Genomic DNA, 20,537 nt, shown 5'->3' with positions numbered 1-20,537 from the left:
AATCGTTGTTAATTAAGGCAGGGCGGCAGGGCGGCTCGTTAACTCGCGTGGACGCACCGGACCGGATTCTGCACCCCCAATATGCCGCGCAGAGAGTCCCTGGGGGACGGGGAAGGGGAATGGGGGGCGGGCGCAGCGCCCAGACGTGGGGAGGGGGCTCGGGGGGTCGGTCGTGCTCCCCAGCGGGGCCGGACCGATGCCGCCGCCGCCTCGCTCCGTTTCTTGGGGCTTTCGGGACAGCGACTGCGGCGGCGCAGCGGGGCCATGCGGGGCCGTGAGGGGCCGTGCCCCGTGTCCACGGGGGGGCCGCAGCCCGGGGAACTGGGCGTGAGCCCCACACCTTCGCTCCTGATGTCCCCGGTGCAGGCGGGAGGCACCGTCCCGAAGGTGCCTCGAGGGGCTGCGGAGTTCCCGGCCGAGCAGCCGCCTCTGCCCCGTAGCCTCCGCAGAGCCACGCGGATTCTCGGAGCCCCACAGCCACGCGTGGCCGCGGAGAGGAAAGAGCCCACGGTTCCCGCTGCCTCCTGCACGCCCATCCGCGGGGGAAATAGCTCGAGGCACCAGCACGGACCCACGCTGGACCCACGCGGGTACGGGGACGGGAGCTGAGTCCCCGATTGCGGTGCGGGGGGGGGGCAGAGAGAAGGCGAGACACAAACGAGAACGGCTCGGAGAAGGCAGCGGGAAGCGATCGCTGCCGGGGGGGGACCCAGCTGGAGCCTTCGGGGCCGTGGGCGAGCCAGGAGCGGGGCTGCGGCGGCTCGACGGCGTCTTGGACGGGACAGAGAAGCGGGACGGAGCCGCCCCGGCGCTGCGGGACGAGACCACGGGCGGGAGCGTGCCCGGTTCTCCCGGGCAGTTCCTCCTCCTGCCGGAGGGGGCCCGGGGAGCCCCCGCCCGGGGCGTGCGGAGCTGCGGGGGGGGTGGCCTGGTGCTCGGTAGGGGGACCGGGAACAGGAACGGAGCCCGGGCAGGGGCTGCCCTCCACGCTCCGGAGGTCAACGGCAAAAGCTGCCATGGCGCAGCACGGGCTCCCTGCTCCGGGGGGGGAGCCCGGCCCCGCGCCCCTCCCGCCCCTGCCGGCCCCGCCGCGCCCCCAGCTCTGCCCCGAGGGGCCGGCGCTCGGAGCTCACTCGTGGACTGCTCCCGGCCGATTCGAGCGTCTGCCGCTGCACAGGCAAACGTGGACCCAGTTTCCGCCCATTTGACCCCAAATCTGCCCCTCGGTTGCCCTTTATCCCCACGCCCCGCTCGGACTCGCGTAAGGAGCGCTCGGGGTCTCAGCGAGCCACCCCGGCGCAGCGTCTCCGGCTACCCCCTCGTTTTTCGCTGTGTGGGGGCTTCCACGGCCGCGAGCTTTGCAACGAAACCGGGGGTCTGCGGCTCCTCCTGGGGCCGCGCGTGGGGGCACCGGGGCGAGCACGCGTGTCCGAGCCCGGGGCCGCAGTGGGGCGGGTGGGAGCTGGCACCGACCCAGCCGCCGGCTCGGCGGATCCCCGAGCCACAGCCCGGCTCTTCCCCGCGGCTCCCCGGGAGCTCCTGCGATCGTGCTGCTCGCCCCCCCCCGGCATCGGCGCCCGGGACGGTTCGCATCCAGCCCAGGCCCCGGCCCGGCCCGGATCCCCGGGCGGCCGAGGCTGCCGGTGCCGGTGGGAGTCCCGGCCGGACCGAGGTCGCGCTGCCCCGCGTCCCGTTCTCCTGGGCGGCCCGAGAACAGCCCCAGCGCCGAGACCCCGCGGGAAACCGGAGGCAGAGCCACTCGCCCCTTCGTAGAGCCCGAGCGGCTTCGAGTGCCCGAACGGACACCGCGGCCGGTTCGGCCCTTGTGTCCCGGGAGAAGCATCCCGCAGCCCGCCCGAGCCGTGGGTACCGCCGGGCAGGGCAGAGCCCAGCCCCGGAGCTCCGTTCCGGACGAGCTCCCGGAAAGAGCCGAGACCCCCGGCCCCTCGGGGCCGCCCGTCGGAGCTGCCGCCCCCGGCAACCCGGCCCACGCCGCCGCCCGGTTCGGCTCCGGGCTTAGCCCGGCCCGCTCCCACCCAGGACCCGGGCGAGAAAACGATTTCCCCTGCCAGCGGCTGAGCGGAGCCGCGACGAGCACCGGGGCAGATTCCTGCCCCCCGGGCTGCTGTCGGGCGGGCTCGGTGGTGCGGGCGGGGCACCGGGGACTTTGCGGTGCTGCCGCGGTCCCCGCCGGCCGCCGCAGCTCTGCCCCGGGAGCGGGAGGAGCGCGGCCGCCGGGACGCTGCACTTTCGTTTCCGAGCACCTCGGGGCGAAGCGGGGAGGCAGCGACCGGCCCCGGGCCGCGGCACCTGCCCCCCCCCGACCTCCCTCCGCCCCGGTCTCGCGGGACGGAGGCGGCCGGGGCCCCCCAGCGGCGCCGTAGGCACATACGGGACCGGCCCCGGGACGGAAGGCGAGGGCGGGTTCGGAGACCGGGCCAATAAACGGGGCTGCGTTTACACGCGGCAGCGCTGCAGGCGGGGCTGTGCCGGCCCCGGGTGCCCCCGTTTCGCCCCTCTTCCCCCCTGGGCCAACCTCCCCCATGGCATCCTCCGGGGCTGCAGCCGGCCGGTCCCGGGGCTGCCGTCCACCCGAGCAATGGAGCGGCCGGTCCAGGAGGATCGGTGGTGGGGAGGGAGATTACCGGGAATGGCCGGGCAGCCCCCGCGGAGGACAGGCGGCGCGGAGCTGCTGCCTCCCACTCTGCAGCCCAGAAATCCCCGTGCGAGGACGTGTTCGTGGTTTTGACATCGAATTCAGGCCCGGGCACAGCTTTCCTGGCAGCTCCCGAGACGCTGGTGCCCAGGGCCGGCGGGGGGGCAGCGCACCCCGGCGGGCACAGCTCTGCCCGGGAGGCTCCGGGAGGGCAGCGGGCGCGGCGGCTCCCCCTGCCCTGAGCTGCTCCCGCTCCGCCGGGACTCGGCACGGAGCCGCGGCCACGGGGCTCGGTCCCTGCGGTGCGCGCTCCGCGGAGCTTCCGCGCCGAGCAGCCCGGCTCGGGGGGGCAGCGCCTGGAGCGGGCCCCTTCACTCTGCCCGATCGATCGTTATCCCCGGTTACCGGGGCCTCGTCGAGCGGGCAAGGGAGCGACCCCGACGAGGTGCAGCACGGCGCTGCTGCCGCCCCCCCCCAGGCCTTCCCCGCCGCCCGGGAGCCTCGTCCCCGGGGCAGCTCGGCGCGGGCCGGCGGTGCTGAAGGACAGCGGCGGCCCCCCCGCCCGGGGCGGGCAGCCGTGGCCGAGCCCCGTCCGTCGCCCTTTGGCCCGGCTCGGCCCGGCCCGGCCTCGGGGCCGGGGCAGGCGGCGGGCGCGGCGGCGGAGGCGGCCCGGGCTCGTCCCTGGAGGTTCTGCAGGGAAAGGCGACGCTTCCCGGCGCGGCCCCGCCGGCGCGATTAATTCCAGGTGCTCTCCATAGGTGGCACCGTCCTCCTGAAAATCGCGGCTGCGGCCGCCGCGCAGCCAGAGGAGCTCCGGCCGCCCCGGGGGGGCAGGGCCGCCCCCACCGATCCGAGGAGCACGGGGCAAGCGGCCCCGGCCGCCGCAGCGCCGCCGGTTGCTGCCCGGTTTGTGCCCGGTGCGTGTCGGCGGGAGGCCCGGGAGCTGTGCCAGGCCCCGCGGCCCCGGGGCCGTGCGGGGGGGCTCCCCTCCGCGACCCCCCGGGGGAGAGCTGCCGACCCCCATCCTCGCAGCACAACCCCTACACCCGTCGGGGGGAGCCTCCCGCGTCGTCATTTTGCGTGGGAACCTCTCCACGCGTGTCCCCGCAGCCTCCACAGCCCGGCCCGTGGGGGCGGCGTGCCCCGAGCGCAGCCCCCGCTCCGGCTGTTGACGGTCAAGGTGGTGGAGGGGTGGGGGGGGCCCGGCCCGGCCTTCCCACGGGGAGCGCCCGCGGGGCAGCGCCGCCGGCCCGGTTCAGGCGTGCTAAGGGGAGCCGGAGCCCCCCCCCCCCGATCCCGGTCCCGGGGCGCCCAAGTCGCGGCCGCGGCGCTCCGCGGGCTCGCACCGAGCAAGGTGCCGCTCCTGGGGGTGGGGCGGCCGCGGCGGGGGGGCTTTATCGCAGCTCGCCGGGCCGCGAGCACTTTGCACAAAAGATCTTTTGTTTGGGGGGTTCTGAATTCGCTGCTTATTTGTAGGAACACCAACGCGAGGTGTTTGCAGAGGCCGGGGAAGCAGGAGCCGACCCCAGCACCCGCAGCGGGCAGGGAAGCCGAGACGGCTCCGGAATCCCCCCCTCGTGTCCCCCCCGTCTAACCGGCGCGGCTCCGGTTTGGCCGCTGCTCGCTCCCGGCTCGGGCTTCAGCGGCCGCGGCTTCCCCCGCAGCGCCACGCGTGGGCAGAGCCCACGGCCCCGCTCCACCGCGGCCGGGCACGAGCGGGAGCAGCGGGGGAGCCCCTCGACGGGGCGGGGGCGGCTCCCGGCGATATGCCCACGGCCCCGCGTGGGAACGCCGGCTCCGGGCAGGGAACCGAAAGGGTCACCCAGGGGTGGTCCCTGCCCCGTGCCCGTGCCCGTGCCCGCGGCCGCGCGCGGCGCCGCGTTTAACAAAAGCAATTAGAGGGGAAGCACGGCCCATTTGCATGGCTCTCAATGACCGCCGGCGGCTGCACCGGGGCGGGGGCGGCGGGGAAGAGCCGGGCTCCCGGGTGGGACGGCGGGGTCCTGGGTACGGTCCCGGGTGGGATCCCGGCCCCCGGGGCGCGCTGGCGGCTCTGCCCCGGCCCCCCCCCGGCGCGCCCCGCCCCGGCGCGCCCCGCCCAAGGTGGCGGCAGTATTTAGGTTCATGCCCTTATATGGCGATGAGCGCGGCGCCCCGCGGACGGCGCGCACCATATAAGGAAGCGGTGCCCGAGCCCGCGGTGAGGTGGTGCGCGCTCATTGGCCCGCCCGTATCGCAGCAACCGGGCTCGCGCGAGTGGAACGGGCCCGCGCCCCCCCCCCGCGCCCGCGGGGCCGGGAGCTGCCCGCCCCCCCCCCCATCCCGGTGCCCCCCGACGGGACCCCCGCTTGGCAGCCCCCTGTCCCCACCCCGCCCGCACCCCCGGGGCCGCCCCGCTGCCCCTGTCCGGCCCCGGCGGGCAGCGCTGCCCCGACGCCGCGGGGAGCGTCGCGGGAGGGGGCGGCGGCGCCGTCTTCCGTGGGCCCCGACGGAGCCCCGGGCGGGAGGGGACCGGCGCGGGCTGCGGGAACCCCCCGGGCCTTGCCCCGTCCCGCTGCCGCGGCCGGGACCCGCTCCCTCCGGCCGCGCTCTCCGGGTGTGGGCTGCGGGGAAGGGACCGCCGACGGGGCGGGCAAGGCGCGGCACGGGGGAGCCCCGCGCTCCGCTCCGCCGAGCCGTCACGGGGCGGCTGCCGAGCGTCTCGGGCCGGGCAACGCTGCGGGCAGGGGGCGGGACGCGTCCTTTGCACCGTGCCCCGGCCCCGAAATGCACCGCCAGCCTCAGCCCCCGTCGGCCGGTGCCTCGGGGGGACAGGCTCACCCCACTGCGGCTCCCCCAGGCGCCTTTCAGGGACGTCCCCTCGAAACGCGGACACGCGCGAAAGGCGCCGCGCACACCCGCCGGGAGCGGGACCCCGGCTGCGAGGGAGGCGGGGAGGCGGCGGCTAGGCTCCCACGCGTGTCCGCTCCGGCCCCGCGGGCAGGCGGCGGGGGGCGGCCGCCGCGACGGGCGGGGGGCAGCGGCTGGGCGCGGGGCCGCGGGGCCGAGTTTTCGTTGCGGCTTCGCCACCGCGCCGTGGCCGAGCCGCGTTCTCGCAGCGCCGCTCCCGCCCCGGCTTCTGTTTTATTTTATTTAATTGTATTTATTTTATTTTATTTTATTTATTTTCAACCAAGCCGGAGAGCGGCCGCTGCAGGACCGCCTGCGGGAGCGGGCACCTTCGGCGAGGCGCCCTGCGGGAGCTGCCGGCCCGCCCCGCCGCGGCCACAGCCCCTCCGCCGCGGCGGGCACCGGGGGCGGCCGGCACGTGCTGCCCGGCGGGGCTCGGATCCTGCGCCCCCCCCGAGCCCCGCCGCAGGTGAGGCCCCGGCGGGTGGCTCCGTGCCGACCCCCGAGCCCCGCCGCCGCCGCCCCGCGGGACCCTCGGCCGCCCCCCGCCGCGGGGCACCGGGGGGGCGCGGCCGCCGGGGAGAGCCTCGGCGCTTCCTCGCCGTTCCCCCCCCGCCGCCCCCCCTGCGCACACACACAGGCACACACACACACGGCAGGATTCAGCGGGCTCCGCCGAGCAGCCATTTTCTGCAGCTGCGGCTGCACCGGAGCGGGGCCGGGCGGCGCGACCGGGCGGCCCGGTGGCCCGGGGGGGGGGACCCCGCCTCGCTGCCTGCGCCGGAACGGGCGCCCCGGGGCCGGCCGGGCGCTGGCGGGGGGCGGGCGGGCAGCGCCGCAGGGCTCGCCGTGACAATCCCACCCTTTCCCCGCCATTTTGTTACCGTGCTGGCGTTTTCCCAAAGCAGACACAGAGCGGGAGCCTTGGGAACGGGCCCCCGGTGGGCCGGGGCGGGCGCTCCCCCCGGCCTGGGACCCGGCACCCCCCCCGCGCCCCGCACCCGCCGGCGGGGCAGGTCCCGGGACGCCCGCCCGCCGCCGGGCTCCTTCCCACCGGGGTCGCCCCGGTCCCCTCCGCGCCCCGTGCGCGCAGCAGCCGCCGGTCGCGGCTGGCGGGGACCACGCAGGACCTGGGCACGCCGGGCTGGCGCCGGCCCCCGGGTCGCTGTCCCCGGGCGAGGGAGTCCGGAGCGCGGCCGCCAGCCTCCCTGCCCGGTGCGCCCGGGGCTCGAGGCTGGCCGCCCTTCTCTGCCCGCCCCGCGGGCAGCGCAAGTGCCCCGACGGCGCGGGGACCGTCCCGTCGGGCAGCGGCCGGAGGGGCAGCCCCGGGAGCCCGGCAGGCCCGGCACAACGCCCGGCAGCTCTGCCGGTCCCGGTGGCGTTACCGAGTCTCCGCGGGACCGGCCCACGCTCCCGAAGTGGTTCTGGGAAGCCCGGGAGGACGAGGCTGGGCAGTGCCTGGTCCACGCAAAACCGGCGGCCCGTCGGGGCGGACAGCTCCGCCTGCCCCGCGGGGACGGGGCAGATTTCTGGTGTCGGGACGAGGCACTGGGGCCGCACCGGGGGGCTCGGGGATAGGCGGGCGGGACGGCGGCTGCCCCGACGGGACGGGCCGCTCCCTCCACTCGCGTGGGGGTAACCGGTGACAGACACCTCCCCGGTCGGCAGGGGGCACAGCACGGTCTCTGCGTGTCCCCCGCCCCACGTCAGCGTTCCCGGGACGGCTCGGTCGTTGCCCGGCCCGGTGACCCGTGCAAGCAGGAGCAGAGCTCGGCGGGGCCGTCCCGCGCCCCGGGCTGCGCTCCCGGAGCCGAACGGCGGCGGCGGGAGGAGAAGGGCGCGGGGAAGGAGGGGGCTCCTGCAGTGCTGCAATGCAGCGCTGCGGAGAGAGCCCAGCCCGGCGGCCCGGGAGCGCTCCGCCGCCCGCCACTGCTGCAATGCAGGTGTGAGCGCCGCGCCGCCCCCGGCCGGCCGGGCCGAACCGGGCCGAACGGGGCTGGGTAGCCCGGGAGCCGCCGGGCCGCCAGCCGCCGGCACCACCCCGCGCCTCGGCCCTCCTCGGCTTTCTCGTCCCGGTTTCGTTTTCCTCCCGCTCCTGCCGGGACCGCGGGACATTTCCTCCCGCGGCGGGATGCGCCCCCCCCAATCGCCCTGCGTTTGCCGAGGTGGGGTCTCATCCTGTCCCCAGCGCCGGACGCCCGCCGCCCGGGCCACGGACGACCCTGACTGTCCTGACACCCCCCTTCTACCCCTCACCCCCCCGCCTCTCATTGCGGCTCCCCCCGACGCCGGGACCGCTGCGAAGTCCCCTGTGCTGCACAGACCCGGGGCAAGTCCCCGAGCTCGGCTCTGATCCGCTCCGGCTTCTCCTCGGGGGAACATCCCCCCCACCCCATCCCGCAGCCCTACCTTCGGGCCGCCCCCCCCCCGGCTGCCTGCCCGTGTCTAAGCGGGGGTTTCCCCCCCGCAGCCCCCCGGCAAACAGCACCGCGTCTGTCCCAGCCGGGCTCCCGCTGCCGCTTCCGATTTGACCCTTGGCCACGCATGGCGGGGACACGCAGCGTGGGGACACATAGCTTGGGGACACGCAGCGTGGGGACACGCGTGGGAGCGCCCGGGAGGGGGGGGGCGCCGCAGCCTGCCCGCAGCCCGCTCCCCCCGGCTGTCACCCGGAGGTGCCGGGTGTGCGGGCACGGCGGCCGTGCAATACGAGAACGCCCCGGAGAGAAGGAATTAATCCTATAAAAGCCAGAGGTGGTGAGGGCACAGCCCCGGGGGAGGAAGGCGGCTCACGGGAGTGCACAAAATCCCGGGGGGCGGGCGGGGCGCTTGAACGAGGGGAGCCGTCCCCGTACCGCAGGCTGTGGGTTCCCATCCCCAGCATTTGTACATCCTGCCCGTAACAGCCGGTGGCTGGATGGCAGCAGATCTGTTACACAGATGCCAGGCAGCGCAGATTTTTGTCTTTCCACCTGGATTTTTTTCTGCCGCTGGCTTTCATTCAGTGCTAAAATGGCACCGCATTCCAGTCCCCGCTGCTGCTGCTGCGGACTTCAGCCGCTGGATCCTGTTGTGTCTTCATTTACTAGATGAAAGCTCATCCGAGTCCACGGATTTCCTCCCCGTGCGGAGGTTTACGGGCTGATCAAAATGTCCTAAACCTGCTCTTTGAGGTGCCAAACCAGCCCGCTGCCTCCTGCCGCTCAGGCTCCCCGCGGCCTCACGGCATCCCTCTACCTGTTTCCCGGCTCCCTCCAACGTTTCCGTATCGCTTTGGAGATACCGGAGGCTGTGCTAGACGCGAAAGCGGGCTCACCAGTGCCATACTGAGGCAATTCCGCCAGCCTGCTCTGCCTTGCACTTCCCCCGCTAACACGGGAAATCCTCGTTGTCCACGGTCCTGCTGCTGCCCCGTGGCACGGCTTGGCCCGGCCCGGCCCGGTTCGGCTCGGCCCGGCCCGGCCCGGCCCGGCACGGCTCGGCACGGCACGGCACGGCACGGCACGGCAAGGCTCGGCACGGCAAGGCTCGGCACGGCACGGCTCGGCTCGGCTCGGCTCGGGCCGCTGCCGGCGGGGCGGGCGCCTCCTGTCCCGGGCCAGCCGAAGGACCCCCAGCGAGCGGCCGCTGCCCCCCCCCCCGGCCCCCCGCCCTCCTGCAGGAGCCCCTTTGGGGTTCTGTGGTTCAGGGGACGCAGCCCCAGACCCCCCCGTTCCCCAAAAGCCCCCTCGGCCGAGCCGCCCTGGGCCACCCCGGCTGGCTGCTCCCGGAGCCCGCGCCCTCGAGGTTCCTTCTATCGCCCCTTCCTCTCGGTGCTGTGCTGGCCGGGTGCACGGGGTGCTGCCCCCCGCAGCAAATTCTCGGTGAGGGGGGACGAAGGTGCACACGGCAACGATAAAATTGCCTTCCTAGGGAAGCAGAAAGGAGTTAAGCCTGTTAGTCTGAAACCAGAAAAGACAATGCCACAGCCAAGACTTATTTGTCACACACTCAGGCGAGAGATGGAAGAAATTCCTGTGATAATGCTTGTCTCTACTCAGCCGTTGCTGCTGAACCACAAATTGCTGCTTGCAGCACAAACTATGGAAATGTGATACGTTAGATTAGATGTCTTCTTGTTGGGTCTCTCTGCACTGCATTTGCTAAGAGTTATTTCTGAGTCCTGAGAGTTAAAGCATCTTCAAGAAATAGAGCATCAAACGCTCAAAAAGTGGGTCTGCCTCAGGTTTCAGAGGTACAGCAATGAAAAACAACAGGAGAGCAGACTCTGTGGAGTGAGTGAAGAATTTTTCAAAGCAGAGAAGGACACCCAGGGGCAGGCTCTTCCCACCTCGGGTTAAAAATGGCTCAGGGTCAGGTTGAGCCCTTAAACTCAAGATAAGGCATCATTCCAACAGGCAGTCAGGAAGATTCAAGGCACCTCTGGTGTCTGGCCACCACATCGTCTTCCTTGCACAACCCACAATGAATCTCCCTATTTTATCTGTCGCTGGTGACTTCATGTGCCAAAAGGAAACAAGCAGAGGAAGGACAGTGTCACGGCTGGACCCAACGGACACAGAGGGCAGTGGCTATAAAATACATTCCTGATGTTAAAATGACAGCCCGGCTCGCACCACACTGCAAATGGATGGGTACAATCAGGGACACTGCTTCATCCTGTATTTTTTTCAAGCCATGTGGAATTGCTAACATAAATGAAAATTAACATTTATTTTGTGCTTTCAGGTGCTTTGTTGGCTCCATGATGCCTAAAAAAACATCCCTCTCCAAAGTTTGTCTTGGGCAGTTAAAAGAACCTGATGCTCTCATTTTTTAACCAAAATATAAATGGTTTCTTTCCTCAAGGCACTAATATCGGGAGCTCTGAACAGCTCCATGGATGGTGATGTGCAAAGTGCATTCCCCTATACTGCAGCAGCCATGCCAGCAGGCATCCTCCCCTCAGAAAGCAAGAGAAAGAGAAATATCAGGGCAGGTAACAAAAATTCACTGCTGAGAGACAGAGAACCCTCCCAGCCCCCAGCCTCTGAAATCCCAACGCCCACACTTCCACAAGGGACATCTCTGGGATCTCCTCATGGGCCACCAGCACCACCTGCCCTGCCTGGGGGCAGCGCAGGGGCTCCCTGTGCCCCAGCAGGACCCCCACAGTCCAGGGGAGCCCCCTCCTGAGCAGGTTCCCTGTGCAGTGCTGCGTTCCCCATCCCCAGCCTTTTTGGGGGTGCCCCTGGCAGCATGGCAGAGCCCACACACCACACTCTTCTTCCTTCAGAGGTTGGTCCTTTCTGCAGCGTGGGCCATGTGCACCCGGGTCCTGAGAAGAGTTTTGCAGTCTCTCATGCTGCTTGGAGCCATTCCTACCTTGGGGCTGGTGATCCCCTTGTGGGTCCTGTGGAGGTTATCCCAGTGCAGCACAGCACCGTGGAGCATCGTCTGGCTGCGTCCCACCTGCCTGCCCCGGGGCTGGTGCATGCCACGCTCGCCAGCCACCGCCAGCACCTGACAGAAGGGAAACGCTGAGTCCTACTTTCCACGCCAGCCTCTGGTGCTCACAACTCTCTCAGACCAGCTTGTGGTCTGCAATTTTCCATCTTTAGTTTCAGCCAAGAGGTAACTTTTGAAGTCTGAGTCATCTTGGTTTTCCTATTCTTGTGTTTCGTGAGAGAAAAGCGCTCCCTGTGCTGCGCAGCAAGAGGGGAAGGGAGCAACCGAGGCTGGCCCAGGGCCCTTCTGGTGCAGCTCCAGGTGGGACAGGGTGCTCCTGCAAGAGCTAGCTGTGGCTCGTCTCATGGCTGTTACCAAATGCCTTGTTTCCTGGTGATATAAATCTTGGTCTTGTCCCCACTGCAGAAGAAGATGAGCAACCAATAGCTCCAGGAGACAAGGAGATGTGGCTCCACACCAGCGCAGTAATTCCTGCTCAGCACAGTCTTGGTGCCCAGTATTAAATACACACTTGTTAAAGCTTCAGCCCCTCCGTTCACACTGCCTGCTAATGCATTTTATAATAATAACTAAGTCTGTTTAATTTACTTTCTGTATCAGTGATATTTTTCTGCCCCATATGCTGCAGTACAACAGCAACACTTCTCAAAGGCTTAACTTATTCCCTTTCTTACCTCAAATAGGTGCTTCTGCCTGAAGCATGCCCATGCCACAGAGGCTGCATCCCCTCTGGGGCCGTGGCAGTGTTTTACAGCCCACGGAGAGCAGGGGTGCAGCCGTGCCTCCCTTCCCAGGGCCTCTCTGGGGCACAGAGCCTCCAACACTGGCCGTGCCGCATCTCAGCAGCTTGCCCAGGTCAGGAATCACCACTCCAAAAGGTGCCAGGGCTGCCCCTTGCACGGGGGGTGCTGGTGTTCGATGGACACCCCGGGGGTCTGGCAGTTGGTGATTAATTTTTCTCTCTGCTCACCCCTTAAACAACATGTGCCTGCTATTAGCAGGGCCAGCAAGGGACAACACATGGCCGAGCACGCCGAAGTCACAACTCCTGAAATTCAGGGCGCTTCCTACCAGGCTGCGCTGTGTCGCACAGCATGGTTTATATGCCTGCTCCTTCGATAAAAATAAATCTTCATGTTTGCAGTTTACTTTAAACTACATCAAGGTGTCAGCTGAGCTGACGGCTCACGCTGAGAAATGACTTCAGTGGGTGCCAGCAAACGGCTCCCCGGGTGACCGGGGGTCTTGGCCTGCCGAAGGGAGGCACTGATGGGTCCCAGGGGGAGGAGACCCCCGCCTACCATCACCCCTGCCAGCACCTGCCCCCAACTGTCCTTGTTACCAAGACAGCCTCTTTTCACCCGTTTGCACCCAGAGGTCCACCACGCGCTAACACCACTTCAGCGCTCACAGGGCTTCCCACGCCGGCACAGCTCCTAGGAGCAGAAGCTCAGCCAGCACCATCCTTCCTCAGCCTCCTTCCCTATCGTGCCCCCTGCCTGGCAGGCAGGGACCCCCTGGCAGCACTGGGTGGGGATCCCAGCACTGAGCCCCGTCCCCTCTGCCTGGACACACACCTCGCTGCCCCACCGGTCCCCTTCTCTGCCCCTGTGCTGCCAAAGCCAGGGATCTGCAGCAGAGCCGCGTTGAGCTCAGATAGCGCTGGTGGCAGGCACCTCATTAGCGAGTGTGCCTGCTTTGTTTTGTGTTTAACTGAATTCTGCCCACGTCACGGCGCAGGCAGGAGTGTTTTCCCTGGCAGAGGAACCCCCAGAGCCGCTCACTGAGGTCCTGGGTGCGTTTGGGGCCAGTTTGGGCAGTGCCTGTCACCGCGGAGCCTTTTTCCTCTTCTGGTGAAAATGTAAACAGAGCAGTGTCCTTGTGGTCGTCTCTTCCCGACACGGATCTTGTATGAATCTGGGCTGAATCCAAATGATCTTATCTGCGGAGGAGACTGAGGATTTCCTACTGCAAGGCATTTACAACTGCTCAGCCAGGGGTGGCCCCGCAGGCTGGGAGAGGCGAGGGGGCCGGTGGACGGGGCAGGACTGGGGACCCCCAAGCTGCCCCCCTCGTGCAGGGGCTGCATTTTGGCCACCATCATTCACAGCCCTCTGCTGGGCCAAGGGGCACCCACCCCGCAGAAAATGCAGCAACACGGGGCAAAATTCGCCTGCTGCAAGCCTTGCTGCCAGACCAAAACTGGAGGGTTTGGAAGGCTTTACCCTGGGTCAGAGCACTCGGTCCGATTAGATACAGCCTTACTTAAACCAGTCGATGGCAGCCAACACGTGCAAGGCCACGCTGTGCAGCCTGTGCTGTGCTGGAGGGGACTGGCCTGGAAAACATGCAGCCTCAACAGCGGGCTTGTTTTTTCCCCAGCGTGACCATGAATACTTTACCTTGTTGCCAGCTCCTCCGGCAGGGGAGCGATACCGGGGTCACCGCACTCAGCAGCGAAGTCACAGTCAGCTCACCACGTCGCATAGCAAGATGACAGAGGATGGGAAAAATACAGGGAAAAAAAAAAAAAAAAGAAACACAAAATGCCAGGAGGAGCTCCCCCCGGGAGCAAAAGTACAGAGTGCACTGCCTGCCTGGGAAATCCTCCACCTCCCCACCACCCTCACACCCCTGCTCCCTTCCCTGGGGGAAAATCCCACTCTCATTCCCAGTTCAGATCTGGGATTCTCCCAGTCCCTGCGAGGCCATTTCTTCTTTTGAGTAAAAGAGGCGAGATCCACGTCGCCTGTTTATTTAACATCCTGCTCCTCGACAGCATCCTCAGCCCCTGAGTGAACCCTCTTGCCCGTGCAGCCAGCAGCAGAGCCAGGGAGCGAAGGCAGGCGGCCGGACACCAACAGCGGTGCTGGAGCCAGCACAGGTCTCACCGCTGCTGGGGAGGGAAGAATGTGAAACCAGCTCTACAGCGCGAATTTACAGTCTCAGAGCTGCAGTGGCCATGTATGGATGGATGCATCAGACCCTTTTAGAAGAGCTCAAATACGAATACAAATTCTCCTTTTAAATCAGCAAATGTTTCTCTGGAATAAATCCAAACCAAACAGAGGTTAACGTGTTCCTGGGAAATGCATTAAATGTAGCGCACACCAGTCTTCCTTAATGGAGAGTGGTGATGCTCCATCTCGTCCTGGATCGTTTTGATAACCATTGGAAGTCATAGCGGACCTCCCATTAATTTTCTCAGTAAGAGACATTCAGGTTTGATGCACTTAATATGGCAAGAGAGCAGTATGAATAAGTAATTTATACCCTCAACACTCATCTTTCTCAGCCAATTGGCACAAACCAAGTGGAGAGCGTATCTTTTAAACCAGTAACTACTTATCACACCTTTCAATGCACAGGAAGCTGCTGGAGTTGTGATAAACATGATCAAACTATTAAACTAAGAAATATCTGGCTATGTGGTTTCCGGGAAATGGTGCCTCAAACAAACCACAGCTACTGCCAACAGAGACAATATTTTAGGTGCTTCTACAGCTAATGGAGCAGTGGTGGGTGTAGGGAAAGGAAGCTGCAGAGAGCACACACTCAGAGGACCATTATTTCCTTAAAAACTGGCAAACACAGTACAATCCATTTGTTTGAACGTTTAAGAGTAAAGCTAACCGTAAACCTGCAAACTGTTGTTAGCTGCTGCATCTCACACACCTGCACACTACAGAAGGGAGCTGCTCGTGAGAGGAGCAGCGATGCTCAGGCTTTGGGCAGGCGTCTGCAAGCCCGCGCTTAGAAGACACATCCTAGTAGTTGTGAGAAACCTCTTTGGTTTCATCTACCATTGTCTGGGTAAAGCAAAGTTCTCCTTTTGCACACAAGCTGCCCCAGAAGAGAGCCCGCCTGCCCAGCCCCTGCTGCTGGACTGGCTCCTGCCGCTGTCTGTCGAGCAGCACTTCCTCTTTCATAAATCACATTTTGCATTCTGAGCATGCGTCTCCTCTTCCATGCCATTTTTGTTTTCAGATAACCATTAGCTTAATTAATCAAGGGAAATGCATCACTTCTGATTGTCTGCTCTACCAGCTAGGCTGGGATGGCGGGGAGATGCCTCCGACCAAGCCATCCCCACGTGGGGCTCACCCTGCGTGCTCCTGCCCCGACACCTGAGCTCCACCAGCCCCAGCACTGCTGCCTCTGCCCAGCCCTCGCGCCCTCCTGGTGATGTGTGGTGCTGATCAAAGCCCTCTTAAGATTCAGCACAGCTAACAGGCAAAACACTGATTTTAATCACAGTTCACCTATTTCCACTTGCTGTCTGCATGCATGTGATGAGATTCTGGGGTCCCCGGTCCTCTCCATGGAGGCAGGTGAAAATCTTGAAACATTGCATGAGTTTTCATCAACTTTGAAGCATCAGCTGAAACAAGATGAACCCAGATACCAGTTTTGACCTTGCCCACACTTGGAAGTTTAACAAAACAGCCACGATGAAACCATTTTTACGGTGTAAGCTCCCAGAAGCCATTTCCACCACCATAAGAGCATGCAGAAGAGCAAAACTAACTGACACATCTCAGCAACGGTGCCTACATTCACGATTGTTCCACTTCCACACAGACCCCAGCAGCTGTCCAAGCTAGAGAAAATGGCATCCACAAGCTGAACAGTCACTGTTCCTCCAAATCAACTTCAAGCAACAGCCTAAGATGAGCAAGGCCACCACACCACGTCTGTGAGCACAAGGTTCAGAGGGAAGCCTCCCCACGAACACCCAACCCTGCCTGGAGATGCTCTAGGGAGCCCTGGTGGAGCAGGAGTAGGATAAGGCCAAGGACCATGCACTGTACCTCATGCAGACGATGCCATTTTGTAAAATGTTAGCCCTGTGCTGTATTTTCAGCAGATTCCAGCAACTGTTAATCTAGTTCAGAGATGCCTGCAGGCCTACTTATGAAATCTGGACCATCCTGCTTTCTGGAGAAGTTCAGTTCCTCCTCTAATCACAACCCTGCCCAAAACTGGGGATAATTCTGCTGGAGTGGCACCGTCAGGCTAACAGCCAGCGCCTGCCCATCCCCTGCAGCCACCTTCCTGGCCCCCATTTCCAGAAGCCTTACAGATTTGCTGCTGCAAGCTCTGCCCAGCCCCTTTTGCCTTGGCACAGCGCAGGCATCCCCCTGCCCCGCTGGCAGGGAGGGAAGCCCAGCACCAAGCCAGGCACGGAGCCACGCGCTCCTGTGACCTCGTGGTCCTCCTGGGGGGCACCAGGAGAAAACAGGGTGCCCTTTACATACCACAGGCTGCAAGCACTCATCTCTGTGCTTTTGGGGAAAAGACGGAGCTGTTGGATGTGCTGCTCCTGTCCTAAGAGAGACGAAGCCAGCGCTGTGCCTCAGCCCTGATGTCAACCTGTGAGTGCATCCAGGTCCCCCGGGCACAGCCTGCCCCCCACCCCAGCAAGCTGCCGTGCTGTTTGTATGCAGTAACAAATGCACTCCAAATCCTTGTAGTTTTTGTAAAGGTTTATAGTCCTTTGCAATGATTGCATGATACATTTCTCCCCCCATGACACAGCCCTCGGACCAGGAAGCGCTGCTGGCAGCTCGCGCTCCACCTACGAGCAGCTGGGCTTTGCAATCCGATCTACACTAGCTGCAGAACATCAAATGCACTTTCAACATCTCCATTTAATATTTACATTCAAGCAATTAATAATTGGAAGCTTATAGTTTAGACATTTCTAATAGCAGCAATTTCTATAATAGCTTGTTTAGCTTTAGATAACGATTTTTTTTTTTGCACATAGAAACACCACATGTGTACAGTATCAAAAAATATATACCAGGGATGGTCCTGCGGGTCGTAAGGAGGGCAAGGGGACGAGACTAACAAATGCTGAATGGTTAAAAAGGAAAACAGAAAATATTCGTTTGATATAGTTTATAAGGTGATCTAGGGACTCCATAAATCTAGGCTTTATATTTCATTATATAAATACCTACAAATAAATATATTAGCACGGTCGGAGGGCGACCAGCTTTCAGCTCAAACAATACATTTCAATAACACCACGTACAAACGGGAGCAAGAATCACTCGACAAGTTAGCACTGTTAAAATATAATACTATAACTCTGAGGAACTGGCAGGCCCCGTCCTCGCCAGTCCCGGTGCTTGCAGGTCCCAGCGGCAGCCCCACGACCCGGGGCAGGAGCAGCAGCAGAGGACACCCCGCGTGGCAGGGACGGCCACCGCACCGCACCCCGGTGTCCCCACAGCCAGGGCAGGCTCAGCCGCCCCGCATGGGCTCCGGGGAGGGGGCACCAGTACCTTGGAGGGAGGCGGTGGGGCCGGCGGCCCCGGGGCGGGCAGGCGGCTCCCATGGGGAGCAGCCACCGGCCACCTCACACCGTCACGTACTCCTTGAAGGTCACGGTCAGGCAGTTTGCGGTCACGTCTGTGATAATTATATTCCCAAAGAAGGGCTTGAATTCCTGCAGGGACTCGGCCTCCTCCTCCTCCTCCGCAGCCTCCCGGGGCTGCGGTGGCTCCGCAGCCGGCTTCTCGGCCGGCACCGGTGGCACCTCCGGCTTCACCTGCGCCAGGGCCGGCTCGCCCTCCGCCCGCGGCTTCACGCAGCGCAAGTCTATGGGCTCGTCCAGGTCCGAATCCAGCAGGATGACCTCTGGCTGGGCAGCGGCGGGCGCCTCCGGCCGCTCGGGGCCGGGAGGGCTGAGGCAGGTGGGGGCACTGATGCTCCGGGACGTCAGGCGCTTCTTGCCCGGCTCCCGGTCCCCGTGCGGCTCCGACAGGCAGCGCTTGCGGGCGCCCGGGCTGGAGAGATTCAGTCCCATGGAGGACGGGCTGTGCTCCTGCCCGGGGCTCAGGGACCAGGGCACGAGGTCCGGCTTGGTGGTGAGCTGCAGGGGCTGCTCCGCCGGAGGAAGGGGCAGCTCCTTGGCTGGGGGAGGCTTCCTGGAGCTCTCCTCCAGCTCCACGGGGGGCTGCCTGCCCTCGGCCTCTGCGGCACCCAGGGCATTGCTGCCCACCACCCTCTCCTCCCCCGGCTTCCTCCAAGCCTCCAGCTTGTCTTCCCCACCCTTCTTAGGAGTCCTCTCCTCCGTGGCCCGCTTCCGGGGCGCCTCCCCGGACTTGATCTTCACCGCCTGCATGCCGTTCTCCATGTACTTGCTCATGACGATCACGATGCGCCCGTTCTTGTTTTTGTTCTTGACGATCTTCATCTTGCCCCCGAGGCCGTTGCTCGTCACCCTGTCCCGAGGGGGGGGCCCGGTACCACTGGACATATTCTTCTCAGCCCCGTTCTTGCTCTCGGCAGTGAGGTTCTTGACTGGGCCCAGCAAGTTTTTGGCCGGGCCGTGCGCCCACTTGTCCGGATGGGCGACCAAGGGGCTCTTGTTACTGTCCAAGCAGGCCTGGCTCTGCGGCTCCTTGCTGCTGGGCTGGTAATGGGGCTCGTACATCTTGGGGTCCGGCTGGTAGTGGTGGTGCTTCTTGCTGTTCAGCTGGTAGTAATACTTGCCTTTGCTGTGGGACTGGTGCTTCATGCTGCTCTCCTTGCCATTGGGCTGGTACTGGTGGTGCTTCTTGCTGTTGAGTTCATACTGGTGCTGCTGGCTCTTGCCAGAGGAGCCAAGGTCCAGCTTTGGCCTGGTGTCCACAGCAGGGTCCTGCAGCCCCGTCAGGATGTTCGAGCGGCGGGCAAAGGAGGGAAGCTGCAACGCAAAGCCAAGAGCTGAAGTCAGCCAGGGACCCAGAGCAGGGCCCCGGTGCTCCTGCAGGCACCGGGGGCTGCTGTGCAGTGCCCACCCCTCCCGTGGCTCCTCTCACTGGGCTGCAGCACGGCACGCTCGGTGCGCCGCAGAGCCCCAGCCCGCTCCCACTTACAGGCCGTGCATTGCTCCAGATTAATGAAGCAATGAAAAGAAGAAAAGCACCCTTCAATCAGCTGTCTGGGAATGGGGACCAAACAGGGCTGCTGCTGCACAGCTTGCGAGCAGCCTGCTAATGCCGCCCAGCCGCCGGTGCCGTGGGTCTGCCCTGCAGCCCTGGGGAGGGGGGGGGGGAGGGCTGCATCGTCCACCCCTGGGGCTGGGAGCTCCTGATGAGCTCAGCGCTGGGGACACGCGTCCCCACGGCACTGCCAAGCGCCAGGCTGCACACAACAGCTCCTCTGCATGATGAAACCCGCTGCAAGCGGCTCCCTGGGGACATGTGGCACTGCAAACAGGCTGCCCAGGAGTGTGGGGCTGGGCTCCCCCTGCACTTACCTGCATGACGAGCGGCTTTGGCTTGGGCCCCCGCTTGCGGTATCCCATCAGCTGCTCCTGCCGCTCCCTGCAGGAACACAGAGCCACGGTGAGGCCCACAGACCCCCAGGACGTGCTCACCTGTGCCCCATGCATGCAGCTCCTGCGGTGCCAAGGACCCCATATGGGCACAGCGAGTGGGTGTGAAGGGGAAGGGGGTGGAACCGGGATCTGCAGGTGCAGGGCTGCTGCACGGGGTCCTGCAGGATGCGGTGGGACAGGGGCACAGCCGGGCTGCTGGGGCAGGACGCGCCTCGCGAGGCGACTTCCCCGCTGCCTCCTCCCCCCGCTGCAGCAAGGGGCTGAAGTTTACAGTTTGCGCCAAAATACTACAGGAAATAAATGCACGGAAAGAAAAAAAAAAAAAAAAGCAAAAAAAAAAAAAGCAAAAAAAAAGCCAGTTCAAGCGCAGCAGCAGCAGCAGCAGCAGCGCCGCCTCCTTCGCTCGCAGGCATCAAATCCCCGGGCAGGCAGGAGCGCAAGGCGCGGCGTGGGGGGAGCGCGGCGCGGGGGGACCTTGAACCGGAGGCGGCTCCCGGCGGCCCCGCGCCGCCCGCCCGCCCCGCCGGGGCCGCGCCCCCGGGCCCGTCCCGCGCCCGCCGCTGCCCGCCCCTGCCGCGGCCCCCGGTCGGCTCCGTGACGCATCTGCAATTGCACGGGCGGGCACGGGGCGCGGGTGCCCGCAGCCCCCACCGAGCCCCCACCCCCCCCGCGGCTCACCTGTTCTGGAAGGCGATCAGCAGCCGGGGGTCCAGGATGTTCTCCTCGGGCTCCCACGTGTTGTATCTTGCGGGAGGGGAGAAGGGCAGCCGTCAGCCGCGGGGCCCGCCGGGCGGGGGCCGGGGTCCCGGGCAGGGGCGCAGCGACCGGGGCCGGTCCCTGCCGGAGCCCCGGGCCCGTTTCGGGGCTCGCGCCCAGGGCCCGGGTCCCCGGGGAGGGGGATGGGCGGGGGAGGAGGGGGTGTGTGGGGGGGGGGCACGGGGACGGAACTGTTTATTTAGCGCAGTTATTATTCCGGAGGAATTCTAAGCATGTCATGATGAAATTTTCCAAATCCCCTTTCCTGGACCCATTAAAGCGGCCCCGGCGCGGAGGAGGGACCCGGCGGCGGAGTCCGGGCGAGCAGCGCGCCCCCTCCCCCGCCGCCCCCCCCGGGCACTGTCATGCAAACCCCAAATACTCCGCAGCCCGCAGCGGCCGCCCTCGCTCCGGCGGCCGGTGCCTCCGCCTCGGCGGCGGCTCCCGGGGCAG

General features: G+C 65.5%; 1 protein-coding gene across 2 annotated transcripts in view; it reads right to left on the bottom strand.

Moving 5' to 3' along the window:
- Window positions 1-16,461: 16,461 nt before the first annotated feature.
- Window positions 16,462-20,537, bottom strand: part of CBX4 (chromobox 4) — a 69,225-nt gene continuing 65,149 nt past the window's right edge. For both annotated transcript variants that reach the window (XM_084492391.1, XM_084492390.1), the window contains 3 exons: window positions 20,007-20,072; window positions 19,248-19,314; window positions 16,462-18,692 (listed from right to left, as the gene is read on the bottom strand). In XM_084492391.1, coding sequence (XP_084348517.1) covers window positions 17,361-18,692; window positions 19,248-19,314; window positions 20,007-20,072 — 1,465 coding nt within the window. In that variant the 3' untranslated portion in view covers window positions 16,462-17,360. The remainder of the gene's footprint in view (window positions 18,693-19,247; window positions 19,315-20,006; window positions 20,073-20,537) is intronic.

This window comes from Aythya ferina, assembly GCF_964211825.1.
Source record: "Aythya ferina genome assembly, chromosome: 18".
Classification (NCBI taxonomy): Eukaryota; Metazoa; Chordata; class Aves; order Anseriformes; family Anatidae; genus Aythya; species Aythya ferina.
Note: the sequence above shows the minus strand (reverse complement) of the source record. Positions and strands in the feature narration are given on the sequence as shown.